The sequence below is a fragment of the Mirounga angustirostris genome, unplaced genomic scaffold (assembly GCF_029215605.1).
Source record: "Mirounga angustirostris isolate CCGP_5_RB_7025 unplaced genomic scaffold, mMirAng1.0.hap1 SCAF_5, whole genome shotgun sequence".
In the NCBI taxonomy this organism is placed as follows: domain Eukaryota; kingdom Metazoa; phylum Chordata; class Mammalia; order Carnivora; family Phocidae; genus Mirounga; species Mirounga angustirostris.
The window spans coordinates 140,887,500-140,906,834 of NW_026991713.1; the positions used below are offsets into that span (position 1 = coordinate 140,887,500).

General features: G+C 53.9%; 1 protein-coding gene across 12 annotated transcripts in view; it reads left to right on the forward strand.

The window, feature by feature from the left end:
- MAPK8IP3 (mitogen-activated protein kinase 8 interacting protein 3) overlaps positions 1-19,335 on the forward strand; it is a 47,398-nt gene that overhangs the window by 1,090 nt on the left and 26,973 nt on the right. For all 12 annotated transcript variants that reach the window (XM_064592315.1, XM_064592309.1, XM_045874667.3 and 9 more), the window contains exons 2-4: positions 12,827-12,947; positions 14,465-14,535; positions 14,807-14,898. In XM_064592315.1, the coding sequence (XP_064448385.1) occupies positions 12,827-12,947; positions 14,465-14,535; positions 14,807-14,898 (284 nt within the window). The remainder of the gene's footprint in view (positions 1-12,826; positions 12,948-14,464; positions 14,536-14,806; positions 14,899-19,335) is intronic.

The following is a 19,335-nucleotide window of genomic DNA, read 5'->3' on the forward strand; positions in this document are numbered from 1 at the left end:
AAAGGGATATCTGATCTTAGGGTTCTGCGTCTGGAAGTGGTCTGTTGTCACAAGATCTTTCCCTTGTCCCTGGCCCAGTGTTTCCAAACGAGGTCTGTGACATGGATGAGTTTGGTGATTGATGTAAACACCTAAGGGAAGAGGCACGGTTGGGTTGCTGCCCTGGCACCAGGAGAAAGACTCCAGGTTTCTGGAGGTGATGTCTTTGCCCTGTCCTCCCCTCAGTTGGGAAGGTTGTTAGCTTACCTGGGAAAAGCTGAGAAATTCCACTCTGGCTTCTGAGAAATTACAAATGGAATTTTGAATTATTTGATGGCGTTCTAGGATATCTCCATAACCTGGAAATCACTTCTTCATGAACCAGTTTGGAGAACTGTGCATTGTAGGAAACACCGCTTGCCTTTATTCATTCACCATCAAACATTTAGCTCCCAGTATGCCAGACCCAAGGATGCAGGGGATTTGGGCTCCCATCCCTGCTTTGCTCTTCTGACCTTGTCCGCATCGCCTGCCCAGTCTGGATTTTGATTTTCCATCAAATGAATCAATTGCCTTAGGTGATCTCTAAGCTTCTCGGATGTTCTGTTATTCTAGGCATTAGGTGATATTCTCTGCTTTATGAATACAGAGTTTCTTATTAAATGAGTCACTTTTTTTTTTTTTCAATTAATTCGGCTTAACACGTTTTTTACTTTAGTATTGAAATAGAAGATTGTTTCAGTATTTGGGCTTTTTCTTAAATCAGAGTGGTTTATGTCCTAGTTTGGTTTAAAGCATGTTTATAAAAACTTAAAGTGCTTTATATCATTCCTACTTCTGGTAGTTATTTTGCTTTTGGATTTCATACGTTTGTCAAGAGGCTGTTGTTTATTGATTGGGGTGTCAAGCTGTGAACCGGTTTAAAGCTCCCAACTTAAGGGTATGCAAGAGCTCATAGGATTTTAGGGTTGAGAGTGGCCCTAGGTGTTTCCTGGGGAAAGAAGTAGACCCGAGAAGGGGGGTGCTGGACGAAGATCACATGCCCTAGAAGAGCCACAGTGAACCCAGTCTACCCTGACTCCTGGCCTGGGCTCTTCTTTTCTATATCATGCTGTTGTGGGAGGTCAGAGAGCTGCATCTCCAGAATACTGGAGTTCTGGGGTTCCCTCGCCCAGCCATGGGGCTAGGGCTGCCTCCCTAATGCTGAGCAGTGTCCTTCACTTCTCTGACCTCTCTGTGCACGAATGTAAGGTCTAGCTGATGATGTTTTGAGTAAGTTTGTTTTCTTTCTTCTCGTACCTCTGTGGTCAGCATTGTGGTTGAGAAGACACTGAAGGGGGAAAATCAAGATGGACAAACTTAAGGCTATGAATCATAACCATCTAGCTTAAAAATTAGCTCAGTGTTCATGAGGCCTCTGCTCTGCTCTGTACAGCTCAAGTTCAGCCATGAGTGACTGCTTCTGGCCTCCCGCTCGCACTCCCCCAGACTAAGAGCCAGAGGGTGTACGTGTGGTTTGCAGGACACTGTCTTTGAGGCCGAGACCCAGCATTGCCCGGCTGTGAAGAGAAGCGGCACAGAGCTTCCTGAGCAGAGGGCCACGAAGCAAACAAATGCTTGGCTAGCCAGTACAAAGCTGTGGTTAGATGCTAACAGGACGCCCTTGCAAAGACCTCAGGTGATGTTACAGCTAAAGAAAAGGGCCAAATAGTGTAACCATTTTGGTATTGTATCGTGTTCATTAAATCCAGCAGACAGTCATTTCCAGTTTTGTGGAAAAGACCACTAATTTTTCTAGGCAGGGAATTGAGATCACAGATGTGTGTCTGATAATACAGAAGCTGGAACATCACAGGCTGAGACACGCTCATGTTGCCCAGTAGCTGCTGCGTCTCTGGCCACTCTGCGCAAGAAGGCTTAGTCAGAGCTGGGTAACCCGAGCCGCCTGCAGCCTTCCAAGCAGGCGGAACCTGCAGGTTTTGTTTAAAAATCCTTGAGCAGAGCAAATATCCCTGTCCCTCACCTACTGCCCATGATAACAGCAACAGGAGATGGCGAGTATGTTCTAGGTCTGGCTAGAGATAGTGGGCTCCAAGGAGTGGGGCCGAGGCCCAGAGTCCACAGACGCAGGCTTGAGTGCCAGCCCTGCCCTTGGGAGCTGCACTTCCATCGACCAGTCTGCCCCTTCTGGCAGTGAGGGAGTTGCCAGCCCCGAAGCTCCTTTCATATCAAGTGCCAAGTCCCGTTGTTGGCTGTTATTTTCCTGAAGAACTGCGGAGAGGCAAGTTTAGTTGAGTCGGGGGAGAGAGCACCTTGATGGATTGATTTGCAGATGGCAAGCGCGGGCATCTTGGTCTCTGGTTGTGTGGGCTTTGTACTTATAACTGAGTCCTGCTCAAGCTTGCAGAGCTGGCTTCTAAAATTTCTATGTAGACCTTAAAAACGCTGAATCTTTAATTTCCTACCATTAGGAAAGGCTGGAAGTGGGCAGTTGAGTGGGAGGACTGGAGCGCGAGGAGATGCCCACCTGGTGTGACCCTGCAGGAGGAACAGGTGGAGGGCTCCGCAGATAGCAAAGAGCCCTCTTCCCTGCAGAGGTCAGGCATGTAGCGCATAGGACGAAAAATCAGTAGCCATTGTTGCATCAAACTCATCTCAGCCCTAAAGAAACTACTAGTAATACCCTGAACTCCTACAAGACCGTCCAGTGTATGTGGGTATTTGCTGAGGCCCCAGCATCTGCAGCTTTGTAAGAAAGGCGTCCAACGGGAGGAAAGTTTTACCCCAAACTGTTTGTTTCTGGTTACATAAAAGTAATTCAGTTTGCGGGAGAACATTTGGATAGGATTAAGCTGGAGGGAGGAAAAGCCCTAATACACCTCTGTAGATCTGCCTTTTCTCACGGTGAATTGATGCACTGAAGCAGAGGTTTTCTTCTGCTTTCCCACATTAGAAACAGCAAATTCACCACCACTTGGACAAGACATGGGATTTCTTTTCTTGCCATGTTATAATATTAAAAGCAGTTTTTAAAAATTATTTTTTTGGGGGCGCCTCGGTGGTTCAGTTGGTTAAGCGGCTGCCTTCGGCTCAGGTCATGATCCCAGGGTCCTGGGATCAAGCCCCTCATCGGGCTCCCTGCTCCGCGGGAAGCCTGCTTCTCCTTCTCCCACTCCCCCTGCTTGTGTTCCCTCTCTCGCTATCTCTCTCTGTCAAATAAATAAATAAAATCTTTAAAATAAATAAATAAATAAAGGTCGACCCCAAGATAGTTTTACCGAGTCTGCAGGAGAACAACCAGATCTCTCTTAAAAATGGAGACAGAGGTGCTTCCCAGCCAGAGTGGACATGTCGGGGAGGGCCCACAGCCCCGGCCCCTCCCTGTCCTCCCGGCCCCTGCCTGTCCTCCCGGGGTACTGCTATAGTTACTTCTTCCCAAACGAGGGCTTCTAAATTAAAGTTAATACCTGGGTTTTGTGGGTTATTTTATTTTATTATTATTTCTTTTTAAGATTTTATTTATTTATTTATTTGACAGAGCACTAGAGAAAGAGAGGGCAGGGGCAGGGGCAGAGGGAGAAGCAGACTCCCCGCCAAGCAGGGAGCCCGATGCAGGACTGAATCCCAGGACCCTGAGATCATGACCTGAGCCGAAGGCAGACGCTTAACCAACAGCCATCTGGGTGCCCTATTTTATTTTTTTTTTAAAAGATTTTATTTATTTATTTATTTATTAATTTTTTTTTTTAATTTATTTGACAGAGAAAGAGCACAAGCAAGGAGAGCGGCAGGCAGAGGGAGAGGGAGAAGCAGGCCTCCCGCGGAGCAGGGAGCCCGATGCGGGACTCGATCCCAGGACTCCGGGATCATAACCTGAGCCGAAGGCAGTCGCTTAACCAACTGAGCCACCCAGGCGTCCCTTTAAAGATTTTATTTATTTATATTTGAGAGAGAGAAGGAGCAGAGGGAGAGAGAGAATTCAAGCAGACTCTGTGCTGAGTGCAGAGCTCAACTCAGAGCTCCACCCCAGGACCCTGAGATCATGACCTGAGCTGAAACCAAGAGTCGGATGCCTAACCAACTGCATCACACAGGTGCCCCTGTGGGTCTTTTTATTAAAAAAAATTTTTTTTAGGGCACCTGGGTGGCTCAGTTGTTAAGCGTCTGCCTTTGGCTCAGGTCATGATCCCAGGGTCCTGGGATAGAGCCCCACATCAGGCTCCCTGCTCAGTGGGAAGCCTGCTTCTCCCTCTCCCACTCCCCTGGCTTGTGTTCCCTCTCTCACTGTGTCTCTCTGTCAAATAAATAAAATCTTAAAAACAAAACAAAAAAATTTTTTTAATAGTCTACCCACAGTGTGGGGCTCAAACTCACGACCCTGAGATCAAGAGTTGCACTTCTCCTACTGAGCCAGCCAGGTGCCCCACTGGTTTTTTTATTTTAAAGTTTTCTAAAACCTCCTGTATTAGAATCATTTCTAGAAGTTGCAGAAATAACATCCCAGATTCCCAAATGGGAACATTTTTCTACCTTGCTCTTCCTTCTGTCTCTCCACCCCTCCCTCTCGCTCTGCATGACCTTCAGGGTCCTGCTTGTCCCGTAGCCTCCTCTCTTCTGGATCGGGTCCTCTCTTTCTGCTTTTTGCAACTGTGACGATTGTGACATCACAGGACCCCTGTTTTGCAGGATGCCCCCCAGTTCGGCAGGAAGCCCCCGGAGGCGATGTCGTGCGCTTCCCTGAGTGTCTGAAACCCTTGCTTGCTGTGTGCAGGATGGGTGTCGGGGAATAAGGCCCACAAGCGCGGGACAGGGTCCCTCTCAGGCCCCATTCGTCAGGAGGGTTGCAGGACGGCCCGTTACTATAGCAGACAACCAGGGGCGCCGCCAGCAGCCGGGCCAATGTGCCTTTTCAGGCATGTGATTCCTGTGCTCTGGGAAATGTCCGGGTGTTAGCTCCCCTGTCCCACTGCTCACCGAGTCCTGGCCATTCTTTTGGCCCGACTTTTGACTTTTGGTTTTAGGCGCCTTTCTCGTCTCCTTTGCCACGGTCCTGGTCCCAGTCGGCGCCTCCCACTGGCCTCCCAGCCTCACTCCCTGTCCCAGCTCTTCCTCAGCCAGAGGGAATTTTTGCAAAGGCGCTTCCCATCTCCCCTCCCCCATGTCCTCATCTGCCAGGGCAGTCCAGATGCCAGGCTCGGCTACAGGCTTTGTGGATTGGATCTGGGGGTAGGCACCCGGTGGGGAGGTACTGGGGGAGACACTACTGGACACCACATGCTGATGAGGTGGGGGCGTGGGATGCACAGTGACAGGTGGGGGTGGGACTACTCTGGGTAGAGAGAGAGAGGATCCCCTCCTGCTTGAACCCTGCCAGGCCTGGCGTCATTCTGATGCGGTCGCCAGGCCCACCTCCCTCAGGGTCCTGCTCCCTGCACCGCCCCCCTGCATGCGGTTCCAGTTCCTGGGCACCCCTGCCTCCCTGGCGTCTGGTGCGAGGGCTGCGCGGGGTGCATCCAGATGCTGAATGCTTAGATGAATGAGGGCCTGGCTAGAGAGATAGGTCCCTGTGCCTCACACCCCAGCACCCTACGGCTGCCTCCTGACTGATCAAGGGGGCAGTGCCCTTCTAGCTCTTTCCGCCCCAAGGCTGGTTCTTTTCCCGCTGACAGCACACCTCAAGGAGATGCTAGCCACCTGTGCGTGAGCAGATGAGGAGAGAGGAGGCTTTCCTCTGCCTCTGTGCACACCACACCAAACTGTGTCTGATCCCCGAAGGGCAAGGGCTCTACGGTTGAGTCGGTAGAGCAGTGGTCTGTTCAACACAACCTTCTGTGAGGATGGAAAGTTCTCGTTCGTGCTGTCTGCTTCAGTAACTGATGACCACACTGACACTTCACCTATGGCTCACGCAACAGAGGACGCAAGTTCTCATTTTACACCATTTTAATGCGTTTAAACAGCCACACATCACTAGGGCCCCCAGCACAGGCAGCCCCGCCCCAGACCGCAGAGCACGGGAGCCTTCAGCTCTCCGGGGAGGGCGGGCACGCGACAGAGGGAAATGCTGTTCAGTGAGCATGTTCCAGAAAGAGGAGAGCTCACGAAGCAGTAGGTTTGGATACAGGAGACCAGACAGAAGAAAACAGTGTGAGATAAACAGCAACAAAACAGGAGTACCAGCTGTGTAGGATAGAACGGGGAGGTGAGGAAATTATCAAAAGGCTGTGAAGAATTTGGCAAGAAGTCCCCAGCGCCTAGAAACGCTGGTGTCACGGTCCACGGTGAGATCTTTGACCCTGGGATACATCTTCGTTTCTGTGTTTTTTTCTAACAACTTTATTGAGGTGAATGCACTGAACTGTACGTATTTGTGCAGTTTGGTGAGTCTCGACATGTGTACACCCACAAACCTGCCACAGTGGCCACCATCCCTGAAGTCTCTTTCTGCCCCTTGGTGACCTCTCCCTGCTTCCCCACCCCCACTGGTCTGCTCTCCATCACTGTAGAGTCCTGCGCGTTCTCCAGAACTTCATATAAATAGAATTGTGCTGGTGTTTTGTCTTTTTCTGTCTGGCTTCTTTCAGTCAGCATAATGATGTTGAGATTCTTCCGGGTGGTTGTGAGTGTCGTCCTTATCCCTTCCTGTAGCGCCGAGCCCTGTGCTCGTGTGGCCGTCTGTCCCTCCCCTGTGGGTGGAGCAGGAGGTGGCTTCTCCGAACCCGGCTCGGATGCAGCTGCGTGTGGGGGTTCCCAGGGAGAGAAAGCCCAGGAGAGGTCCGGAGCAGTGGGTGGCCGGGCCGGCCATAGGACCAGCCAGTCCCAAGAAAGCACCTGAGTCACCAGGGTGGGAAAGTCTCACCCCCAGGGAAGTGAGCTATCAGCCTGCATACTCATCACCTCTCATGCGCAGGAGATTTGGGGAATGCCAGGTTAAGCGGGGGACAGGTCCTTGTCCTGGAGAACTACACCTCACCCAGTGGGGTTTGGGCAGCAAAAGTTGGCACGTTTAGATTCTGACTGTCCGCAGCGACAGATTCAAAGTGACACCTCTCATGAGAGTCTCCGTACACCCCTCCCCAGAAACTTCATGCACTCTCTGGGTGCCGGACCCCTTCATGGGCTCTTCTCCCAGCTGTGGAAGCCCGTGGGTGCTTGCTCACGCGTGTGGCCCAGGGCCCATGTCGTGTCTGCAGTGTTCATTTCTGGACAGCAAGACCCTGTGTCCACAAAGCCAGCACCCTGGGCCCGTGTGCTGTTAAACCCAGCAGCAGCCAGGCAGAAGCTGAGCGGATGAGCAAGTTAAAGAAGCCAGGGTACATTGCTGAGAATGCTCCAGAGAACACGGGGTCCTGGAGGTTCACTTCTCCCGGGGTGGGACATCAGGCTTTTAGTTTTATCCTCCTTTTCCTTCTGTCTCACATTACCAACCACATCATGTATTTTATGTGGCCTACGTGTATATATATATATATATATTTTAAAGATTTTATTTATTTGCGAGAGAGAGAATGAGAGACAGAGAGCATGAGAGGGAGGAGGGTCAGAGGGAGAAGCAGATTCCCTGCCGAGCAGGGAGCCCGATTCAGGACTCGATCCCGGGACTCCAGGATCATGACCTGAGCCGAAGGCAGTCGCTCAACCGACTGAGCCACCCAGGCGCCCCCTACGTGTATATTTTATATAGCCTGTATCTTAACATATAAAATGTTTATTAATATTTAATACGTAAACATAACCATAACATTCTTTTGGGCACACACAGAGATTTTTTGTGTCTGCCTTGCCAACCTTTGGAAATCAGTGTGAATTAAACCAGTGCCGTTCATTGGGATTCCATTCAGGCGGATGCTGAACCAGCGGTCCCTTTAACACGAACATGAGGAAACTTTGCTTTTTTTTATGAATCCAGCCCGATTCTTGGATTCCTGCACGGGGGTGGCATGATCTCTCAGACACGTGTGTCATGCTAGAATACAGACGTGCGCTTCCGTACCTCCCCCAGTGTGCCCCCCCAGCAAGCCATCTCGCTCCATCCTGCTCTACTCCCCTGCCTACCCTGCATTTCACGTCTATGTGCTGACCCCATTGTGGAAAATGGAAAGAAAGCTGTAAAGAACATCTGTGGTTTGAGGTCTCAGGTTCACTGCCCCCCCCACCGGGAGCGCCCGGTAAATATTTGATCACTATCAACACTGTACAAGGGAGCCAGTCCCCACGCATGGAAGCCTGCGCCCCACAGCCTGAGTGTTTACCGGTCGCCTGTCTAAAATAAAAGTCGAAAAAAGAGCACTTTTCTTTTGGAAATCCACTCTGTCCCCTCACTGCCCACAGAAGGAAATGATGGAAGAAAATGAGATCTCTGATTCCCGTTGGGTCCATTTCCGACAAACCAGCCAGAACTGAATTATTTCCTATGTATGGCCCTGACCTAAAGGACACAGACAAGGGGAGAGTTAGATTCAATATGCTAATTTACTTTGCCATTAAAATAACCCTGGATTATGAAAGTTGTCAGAACGGATGATTACATTATAAAAGAGTGTTTACCTGATAATCTCTCTTGCGTTCTGGGAATCGGGGATCCTGACGTCTGCTGTGGTTTTAATTTTATATTTGACATGAAAAGTCAGTTTACTTCTTACCTGTGCTTTTATGTACACGTCAGGAGGAATGACCTCTTTCCCTGGAACACTGAGAAAGGCCTCCTCTGGCTCCTAGTTTGGAAGAGCCCGCACTCAGTTTGTTTCAGTATGTATCTTGAGATTCACCTGAAAGCAAATTCTGAAAACCAAAGCTGAGTTTCATTTTAAAACCCAGCACTTTGTTAGTGGGAGGGAGGGGGTAGTATACTTAAAAACAAATCTAAAAAGGGAATCATGTGGTATATTGGTATTTAGACGTGAGAATTAGCTGTTTCGTATCTAGATGGTAAGACAACGGGTCCCTTCGTCATAGGATGGCTAGTCATTGCTCTTCAGGCTGCTCAGAAGATTGGTCCTATGAGTGAGCGTAAACATCCGTGGGTTATCATGTGCTTCATGACATTTTGATTAGATTTGGTTGGACAGATGATAATTTCAAATTCAAACCCGTAGTACAAACAGCGTATGTACGAAGTTTTTGCTTGGCTGTAGTCGCGCCTTCTGGAGATTTCTGGAATTGAGATACTGCTGTGTGCAGAGGGGATTTCAGATAGAGGAGATTTGTATTTTTGTGTAATCCAGTACCACGTAGACCCACTTGACCCGAATGCTCATAGTCCAATTTTTATTCTTAGTTCCAGTCCTATTTTGTTACAGTCAGATTCTCCTTTAGAAATTTTTAGAAGACTTTCTTTATAGACTTGACTTAGCACCCTTCCCTGTCCCCCACCACTGAAAAGTCTTGATTCTTTAAATCCAAAGTAAATGATGTGGAAATAAAAATATTCTGTCTTTTTGAACCCCTCTATTGGATTTTTGTGACTCTCGCTAACCCAGGTAGGACAGTGCCCTGCTCCCTCATGGCCGTCCCCTGTGCCACCTGCTCTCTTCACTCCTGAGCTAACCGCCAGCTGGGGTGCCCCTGCTGTCCCTCTCACTTGCTGAGATGACATCTTCCCCAGTCCAGCCCTGAGCACTCCCTCCTAAGAAACAAAGATTCCGTATTTGTTTAGTCTTGGCCAGACACTGTTCTTTCACATTATTTATTCCCTATAGTATTTGATGATTTCCTTGCATATCCCATTTTGGTTAAATGGCTGGCTTGTGTTTTTTGTTAACCGAAATTACTTGAATGACATTGAAATAATTTCTCCAAGAGGGGAAGAAAAAGGAGGATTTCTTGGAAGGTGTAGAATGCCACATTGTGTTTGTAATGTTTTCACAGACTCAGAGGCCTTGAGGGGCCCCCCGATCACTTCTGTCCAGTAGGATGCCCACGTCTGGGGGACCAGGGACAGAGGCTCCAGGCCGCACTCACTGTGGTGCAGAAGCAGTGGCCTCACCTTGCTCAGGCGCCTCTGGGAGCCGCGCAGGGAGGGCGAGGGTCTGAAGCCGGGGTCCTCGAGTCTGCTCATGGTCACTTGTGTGTTTCTTGGGGCTCTCTGTTCACCTGGGGAGCAGCTCCCATGGGAGCACCCACGCTCCTTTGCGCAGGGGTGCCGAGAGGATGGAAGGGCACCAGTTATGAAGTACTGAGCGTCCCCGCCCAGTGGGGCCATCCCTTTGGCACCCTCTTTCCACGTGGCCTGAGAACCACAGACGTCCTGTTGACCGCTGTGGGATCTGTCTCCCTGCCACCTGCCAGCTTCACTTAGCTGCTTTCTCTCTTGGTTAATGTCTCCGTATTTCCTGATGCTGAAAGCCTTGAAATATCAAGGTCAGAGGATTTCTGCCTGTGACCTGGTTTGTGGCTAGCTTCATCAGGAATCTGTAGGCATGGTTTTAGGGCATGACAAAGCGTTTCAGCACTGTCACTCAGGATGGATTCTAATGATCACCTATCAAGATAGATTTAAGAAAGTCTCTCTTGACCTTCATAAGAATCTGGAAGCGGGCTTTCTGACAACGTCCTTAGTTTGTAAATCTCTCAGCTGACTTCCACCTCTCAAGTGCAGGTGATGCGTGAGGAAACATAGAGGGGACATGTCCCTGAAATGACTCCTTTTCTTTGTGTGACGCCACAGGGGTGCAGCCCGCAGGTCAGGACCCCATCCTGAGGCCCAGAGAGCCGGTGCTTTTGGACAGGCAAACTGCTTATGCAAAAAGAAACATATCGAGTGACTCCGGATGGTTCTCAAGTTAATCTAGAAGGATAAGCAAGTGGGAATAACCAAGAAAATGTTGAAAAGGGGACTTGAAAGGATGATTACGTGTCCGATATTAAGGGATAATGGAGCAGTCCACATTCAGAGAAAGCTCTGACCTGGCTCACAAATAAACCGAAATCTGTATTAGGATTGAGCACGTGAGAAAGGTGGCTTCGGAGCGACGAGGGAAGGAGAAATGATGAAGTACGCTTGTGTAGTGCACACACACCCGCGTCCTGGGGAAGCACCTGCCACGTGGAAGACAGGGTCCTCACAGATCACGAGGAGCAGCAGGTACACGGCAGGCAGGGCGTCAGACAAGGACGTAGTGAGCTGTTTGGGACCGATACGTATCGTGGTCACCAGGGGACTGACAACTCAGGACGGTTACGGCGGGCCGAGTCCCACCCGTCAGGCTGGCAGCCCCGCTGTCCAGCTCTGGTCCCTAGGCGTCCGGGCCCTGGGAGAGGCTCCTGCCCCAGCCTGCGTGGAGTGAGCTGGGCGGCCCCTCTGAGGGGTCGTAGCCGCTCGCGGGCCCAGGACCATGGTCCCCCGTCGCAGGAAGCCATTGGGCATTTCCACAGGCCAAGACCCCAGTGATGTTTTAGAGCAGCTTGGAAGCCCAACAGCAGGTAATTGATGGAGTAAACTCTGCTCTGCACACACATGCCTACCGACACTGGAAGTGGGAGAGTATGTCTCTTGATGTAGGAAGATGCTCCAGGTTACGCGGCTGAAGATAGCGGTTCCCAGAGTTCTCTGTACAAGAGATAGCGCTTCGGCCCTGTAAGCTCGCATGCACACGTGCACACACACACGTGTGCGCACACACGTGTGCACACCGCATGCACATCTGGAAGGACATCGCCTCATGTTAACCGACTCTGGGTGGTACAATTACGGTTTTTTAAAAATATTCTTCTCGTAATACTCCCGCCTGATGTTCCCACAGAAGCACAATGTTGCACGTCCTCTGGTTAGTTTTTTTAAGTAACAGGAACTAACATTACCCAAATGAAAACATACCCGTATCAGCCAGTTAATAACCTTTGTTTCTTCTTCAGACGCTGCTTGTGTCCAGGTGAGTCAAACTGTGTGCTGGCGGTTTGTGCACAGCTGAGCCGCCCGTGTGCGCTTTCCTGGCCGCGGGGCGGTGGTGCTTTACTTGGCTGGAGCTGTGAGGCTGCCAGGCTGGCTCCCCATGCGCCCTTCCCGGCCCCTGCCCGCCCCGCCCTCTCCAGCTCCGCACACCACAAAACTGAGGTGTCAACAGCTCCCCCGCAGAGCTGTTGTAGGAACTACAGCTGGTGGCATTGGCGCGGGGACCCCCCCCACCCCCCCACCGCGACCCTGGGGTGGCCGCAGTGCCCATTCCTCCCCTCTCCCAGAGGCCTGCATCCATACCTGGCTTTCAGTGTGGAGTCAGGAGCCCTCCCAAGATCTTTCAAGAGTTGTCTTTTTTTGTTTTTATTTATTGGCAAAGTGCTTTCTTTTCGCTTGGTTTGATGATAGTTTTGCTCAGACACTTTCCGTGTTGTAAGGGAAAGATTCCAAAGACCAAGCCCCGTTGGTTATTCCAGTAGCGATAGCTTCCTGAACCGAGCATAACTGAACACAGATTAGGAGCAAAGTAGACTTGACCTGATGTAGGTGTTTAGTGTGGGGAAGAGTCATGTTACTCTGCTGGAAAAGGACCAGCGGCATGATTTGTGGGACCTGCTGTGGAAATGGAAATTCGGGGTCCCTTGTTCCAGAATTATTAAGACTTTCAAGATGGTGACAGATCATTAAAGGAAGCATGAGTGTTTCTACATCGGGGCCCTGTGAGACTCTCTGGAGAGCTAACTAGAAGGTTCTAGAGGTATTAACTCCCGGGAAACTCGTCTGGCCCCGCTCCTGGACGGTGCGTGTCAGGGTTTGCCCACAGAGGGTGGCAGGCGGTGTGATGCCAGGAGCCCATGACTCTCAGTCCTGGAAGCCCGTGACCCTTCTGTGAGCCCTGCTGTCACCTGGCATCCCACATTCACCACGCCTGCCCTTTTCTCCTCCCATGCACAGAAATTCATCGAATTTGAAGATGCCTTGGAACAAGAGAAGAAAGAGCTACAAATCCAGGTGGAACACTATGAGTTTCAGACTCGCCAGCTGGAATTAAAGGCCAAAAACTATGCAGATCAGAGTAAGTAGCTAGGGGGTGGGAGGGTGGGGTGGGAATCGCGTTTGAATGTGTGTGTTGTTGTAAGACTGGGCCCAGCTGGGAAGGATGTGGAGAGCCTTTGATAGAGAAAAGCCAGCGGCTGCTTTCTTTCGCTGTGATTCCCTCGACCACTTGTTTATGCTTTCACACTGCTCTGTGTCTCCATAATCAGCCTCAAATCCTGTGCGGAAATCGATAAATAAATAAGGCCCCTTTGATGACAAAGCATTTTTGCTGAATATGCAGCCTGGGCCGGACCTCGCCAGCCCTTTCGATGAAAGCTCCCCATTGCGGTGCCGGCTCCTGTCTGTCCACCACCGAGGAGACGCTGCTCTTGGGTGGTCAGAGAGCTTGCTGGGGGAGCCCGCTGTGGTGGCCAGCAGGGAGGCCAAAAGGGGTCCTCTCCAGGGCCTTCCGCATACACGGGCAGCCCCTCCCAAGGCTGGAGCAGAGCCTGGGGGGTCAGACTCTCCATCCCTGGGGTAGGGCAGCCAGCTACACGAGCCTCATGAGCCTCTGACCCCCAGTTCCTGCAGATGCCCTTGCTGCTCCTCACAGTGTGGTCCCCAGAGAGCTGCGTAGAGATGCCTACTCTGAGGCCCCTGCTGTGGGGTGGGGGACGTGGCCTCTACAGACACTGCGGAACGGGAGAACCTGTGGTGGTGGAGATGTGGACTGGTGTCGCCTGTTAGATCTGTTTAAAACCACCCCCGGGAAGCAGGGAAGGTGGGAGGCGGGGGAGCAGAGCGGCTCACACATGGAAGGACTACACCGGTGGGTGCCAGGCCCGCGACGGTCATGTGCCTCGCCTCACTCTGTGTGTCAGCTTCTCCACTTGCTGGGGCCACAGGGACACAGTTGAAGTTTGAGCAAAGGGCCACAGATGCTCGCCCTGGTGGCGGGACGCAGGGGGCAGGATGCCCAGCAGGCCTATTGATGAGTCAGGTGGCTCACCTGCATGTGGCAGGCGGAGCACATGCAGGGCCAGAGGGGCCCTCCTGGGCATTAGCCCTGCCAGCCCGGAGGTGCCATGGCCGCAGCTTGGTCTTTCCAGCCCTTGGTGTGCGTCAGGGATACTTGCTGGTTCAGTCCCCACGGCAGGTATTCTTGAGCTCTCTTCTATGTCATAGAGGTTACTCACGTAGGAACTCTGCCCCTTTCTACGAGCCCCTTGCTCGCATCTTGTCTCTGACCGCCACGAGCTCCCTGCGTCTCAGGCTGCCCAGGCACAGATAGCAACCCTGGGTGGGTTGCAGTTATCCTGGCTATCTTAGTGGTGGAGCTGAACACCCTCCAGGCACGCAGCACACACACCACATGCCACCCAGACTGGCCAGGATCTGCCTTCTTGTGCCCCTGGGGTCTCTGTGGGCCAAACCTGTCCGGTCTGCACCACGCATCAGTTTGTCCTGGAACCTTCTGCCCACACGCACGAGGGCAAGCAAGGAGGCGTGGAGAGGCAGGCCGTGTTGCTGACAGGCCGTGGCTGTGTCTTCCAGTTTCCCGGTTGGAGGAACGAGAGTCAGAGATGAAGAAGGAGTACAACGCTCTGCACCAGCGACACACAGAGGTAGGTGCCTGGCCATGACCCACACACAGGAACGTGGCCGCAGCCTGGCAGCTGCGCATGCCTGCTGGCCTTGGCTGGCCTTTCTGGCCTTTTCTTTCTGGTTTCTACTGCCCCAGCCAGAAAGCTGTCGGCTGTGCGCTGGTCAGACTCCACTCCACGAACATGGCTTCATTGCTGGCAGAGCACTGCCGGCCTGGACAGCACCACGGGCTGGAGGGAGAGACGCCTGGGTCAGCACGGATGACTCACACAGCAGTTTTGTCCTTTGCAGATGATCCAGACCTATGTGGAGCATATCGAGAGGTCCAAGATGCAGCAAGTCGGGGGAAACAGCCAAACCGAGGGCAGCCTGCCGGGGAGGAGGTGAGGTGGGAAGCTGGAGGCCGTGGCCTCTAGTGGCCCCTCATCCCCAGGGTGCTCCGGGGCTCCGGGGCAGAGGGCAGCCTTTGGAGAGCTGCGTCCACCTGTGACTCAGGGAGGGGTCTGGTCAGAGCGTATGGCTGGGGCAGGAGTGTGCACATGGGCTGGGCACCAGAGTGGGGCCGCGGGACGTGGGCCTCCTGCTGGCCGTGTGCAGTCACAAAGGCCCAGGAAATGGGGCGGCCAGTCCTGTTCACTCAGATCCTGTGTTTGTGGATTCACCTACTCACTAAAGTTTGTGGCCTCGACATCAACCCTCGTGGGGCTTCCGCGGTCGTGTGCAGATGGCACAGTGTGTGCAGGATGCGGGCACTCTGGGGCCGTTTGGTGAGGTTGGAAGCCCAGCTCTGGCCCCTATCTGTGGAGCAGCCTCGGGCAGCTCACCAAACACTTGCACACCTCGCTTTCTCCTTTGCAAAATGAAGCAGGTATCCCCCCCGGAGGATTCGGGAATCAAGGTTCAGATTTCTGTGAGACATGGATCTGTGTGTGGGGGCGGCGGCTCCACATCCATTGATCCAGGGCTGTTGGTGACTGTGGGCCTTGACCACCTGGAGTCACAAGAGCTGACCGTGTTGGGCGGGGGGCGGGGAGGCCAGGCAGCCGGCGACCCCCACGGGGAGCACATTCTCATTGTGGCAGGGCGGCACCAGCAGACTCTGGGGCCCTCGCTTGTCTGAGCCCAGGAGCTCCGCTGCTTTTATCTGCGGGGAGGGGGGCTAACCTGCACCTTTGGTCAGGATAAGACTGGACCATGGTCTCCAAGGGCACAAACTGTCAGCAAGCCTCCCCAGGGTGTTGCCAGCTTGCGGGAGTTGGCCTGTGGGAGACCGAGGTCGTTGACCTGGTCCTGGGGTTGGGGGGAAGGGTACCGACATCCCGAGTCTCTAGTAGGTGGGAAGAGGGGCCGGAGGTTGGGATCCCAGGTCCCACAGACGGAGCTCAGCTCTTGGTCCCTTTCCAGCCATGGCCCCTCGTTCCTGCAGGCTGATGCCTGAAGCCCTGGTCACACCCCACCACCCGCAGAAGCTTTCTCTGGCCTGCTTCTTCGGCGGGTACGCTACGAACAGGTGGGCTCAGGCCTCTCCACTGTGCGTGTCGCTGTCTGGGCCCAGTGGGCAAAGCCGTTGTACCCCGGTGCTCAAGGCGTCAACTTGAAAACAGAAACACGGAACACATGTGTGAAGGCCGGGTGGCACCTGGGAAGGGTGGTGGGGACGGCCACACGTTTCTAGACAGTCCCAGGCTTTTAGCAGACGCATCCCTGCTGTGCGCTCAGGCCCTAGAGAAAGGACCACAGGCTGCTGGTAGCAACCCCGCACCAGGTGGGGAGTACGGACCAAACATCTTAAAGGACAGAACTCTGCAGGTGTCAATCCTGAGTTATGACTGTCTGAGGGGGGAAGTAACAGCCTCCCAGCTCCCGGCTCCCAGCTCCTGGCTCGGGAGAGTTTCCCTTGAGTGCACCGCCACGTCCTCACCCCCAGCACATAGAAGCTACCAGGAGGATTTCTGAGTAACTGTACTTGAATGCTGACCAGGGCGGGCAGGGACTCCGTGTTGTTTTCTGTGGAGGGTTAGGCAGGGCCCTCTGAGCGGGGGCTGCAGCGGCTGGGCAGCTTGGGCATCCCTGATGAGTGCTGGGCTTGTGGCCAGTTCCTGAGGGCTGCAGCATTCTGGAATCTTCAAGCTGGTTCCCTGCCAGTTGCTTTTAAGGCCAGGAGCACCTCGAAGGTCACAAAGGAGAGAGTCCAGCGAGAAGGGCCCAGTTTTCCCAGAAGCCAGGGGAGGTGGGCTCTCTGAACTCGGGACTTAGAGGCCCCGAGTGTTCAGGGTCCTAAGTCAGCGTGGCTAGCGCCCCGGGCTCCGGGGATGCCACAGAAACAGGTGTCCCCAGAACCTCAGGATGACGTGGGCTCAGCCCAAAACACAGGTTGCCCAGGCGCCAAAGCCAGGCCCTGAGCATCCCAGGCATTATTAGGGGCTGTCACCGGGGGCCAGGTCAGGCCTTGGTTTCTTCCTGGACGTGGAAGAGGTCTGTGACTGCAGGCTGGGGTTGCTTTCCGTGGATGCTTCCTCGGGCGCCGGAGGCAGGACCTGGTCTGGGAGCCTCCTGTCACCATGGGTCTTGTAGCTCCGTGGCCCTGAGCCAGTCTGGACCAAGCCTGGCACCAGGCCCTGCAGTGCTCCCTGTGCTCAGAGTTGGGTTCCGGCCCATTGTGGCCATCACCCTTCTGATGTCGGGACTCATAATTGAGAGGGGCTGGCTCACAGGGTCCCGTCTGGGTCCCCTCTGAGGCTGCACGGCAGCTCTTGGAGGCCATGTGGGTTCTCCTCCTCCCTCAGGGAACAGGTCTGTTCTGCCTGCCGCCTGGCTGTGCCTATTTGTCACTCCTGGGTGTTTCAGGGCCTTCAGTGCCTCCGGGGGTGGCTGTCCTGGTGGGGGCTTTCTCCACACCCAGCCGAGCCCACAGGAGCCCCTTCATTTGCAAAATGGATCCAACGGCTGCCCAGGAGAGGGAGGGGCTCTGGGCCAGATTTCTGCGGAGAGCACGCCAAGGTTGGGGTGCGTAAGATCAGCATGGTGTCCAGGCCTTTGGCACTCTGTGACGAGACCTTCCTGAGCCAGAGTACCACTGTGTGCGAGAGATTCCTGACTGCAGGAAGAAAGCACCTGTTCTGTCAGCTGAGACCCTCCGTGGACATGGCCCACCTCCGCCATGTCCCCTTGGCCACGAGGAGGAGAGTGGTCCTGTGGGGGTGACGGCCGGGGCAGTACTTGTTTGGGAGGCAGAGGAGTGGTGCGGTGGGTCTGGGCTGCCCCATCGCCCTGCCAGCCCACCCTCCATGTTTACCTTGCTCACCGGCCCGTGGAACCAGCCGCTGTCTGGGACTTAGGCTCGTGCCTCCCCTGCAGCCGCTTCCCTGTGGCCCAGACGTTCTGAGGGCGCTCTGTGCATATCTGGCTGCCCCAGGACCTGTTTCTGGGTGAGCAGACAGCAGCCTCCACCCAACATTTCCAGGGAACGTTGGCCTTTGTCACCAGCGCTGCTATGTCTGTGGCCCCGCCATCCTGGCCTGCTTCTGTGGGCTGTCCCCTCTCCCGCCACAGCTCTTTGGGGAGAAATAAGTATGTCCGCCCAGCTTCCTAGTTCAGTCTCCATGGCTCCTGCTGACAGGGCTTCATCCTCAGCACTGGGAGCTGCTGATCACCGCCAAATCCAGACAGGCGTTTCCCTTCACTCCTGGCCTGGTTTTCTCAATGTGTGTGTCTTTAGAAACTGGTTAGTGTGTGTGGGCCCACAAACGTGAGCGTGTGTGTGCCTGGCTGCGCACTTGTGCTGGGGTTCTGGGAGAGGACCGTTGCCCCGTACTGAGTGTGCATGCAAAGCCACGGGCCGGCTGCTCAGCGCAGAGCTCTCGTGTCTAAGTGCCCTCTGTCTGTCGCATGCACATGTCTGCATATCTCCACGTGTGTTTGTCTGCGTGGCGCAGAGCCCACCGCCACGCACACTTGCCCTCCACGTGAGCGCATGTGACCTGTGCCCTCTAATGCTGTCTTCTCGTCTTGCCCCCTGTGCTGTTGCCACTATGTGCTGTCCCTGTGTCTGTCACTGCCCCGCAGCCCTCGCCAGTCGTGGAGGAAAAGGTAAAGTCTAGGCCAGCATTCATGCTGCTGTACAGGGGCGCTCGGGATGCTCTGGGGTTCGGGAGAGTTGGTCCTGCTGGTAGTCTTTAATTATAGGCCCAGGGCTCATCCTCGACCTGCTCGACAGATTTCTCTGCAGTGATATTACGGATCACAGACTCTGGGTGTGGCGCTTAGAGGCCAGGCAGCAGACGCAGAGGGCTGGACTCAAGTCCCCAAGACAGCCTCAGAATAGGTAGCGCGGCACAGGGGCCCCCGCCCGGCAAACATCCATGGTTGCAGATGGGCCCTTGGGCCTGAAGCCTTGGGTTGGCGCTGCAGGGAGGCGGTGAGCACGGGTGGAGACCCCGCACTCTGACATCAGACGGACCTGGGCTCACAGTCGGCTCAGTCACTCCGAGTACTGGCCCGGAACCGGCGTGTGCCTGTGACCCTTGCAGGCAGCCTGACCTCTGCAGGCGGCGTGACTCCCTCGGGCTGTAGCTTCTGGACGAGCATGGCATCTCCCAAAGGAGCAGCGGGATGTGACAAGGGGACACTGTGGCCAAGCTCTGGATGGGCAGTGCCCCACACGTGCCCCCAGGGCTTATGGATCAGGCCACGCATGGCTCTGTGAGGAGCAGAGAGAGAAGATGAGGCTTGATTCCTGGGGATGATGCCCATTGCAGGAGAGCAACCTGGCTGTCTCTGGACGCAGTGTGTGTCCATGCACACAGCTCTGGAAGCGGGTG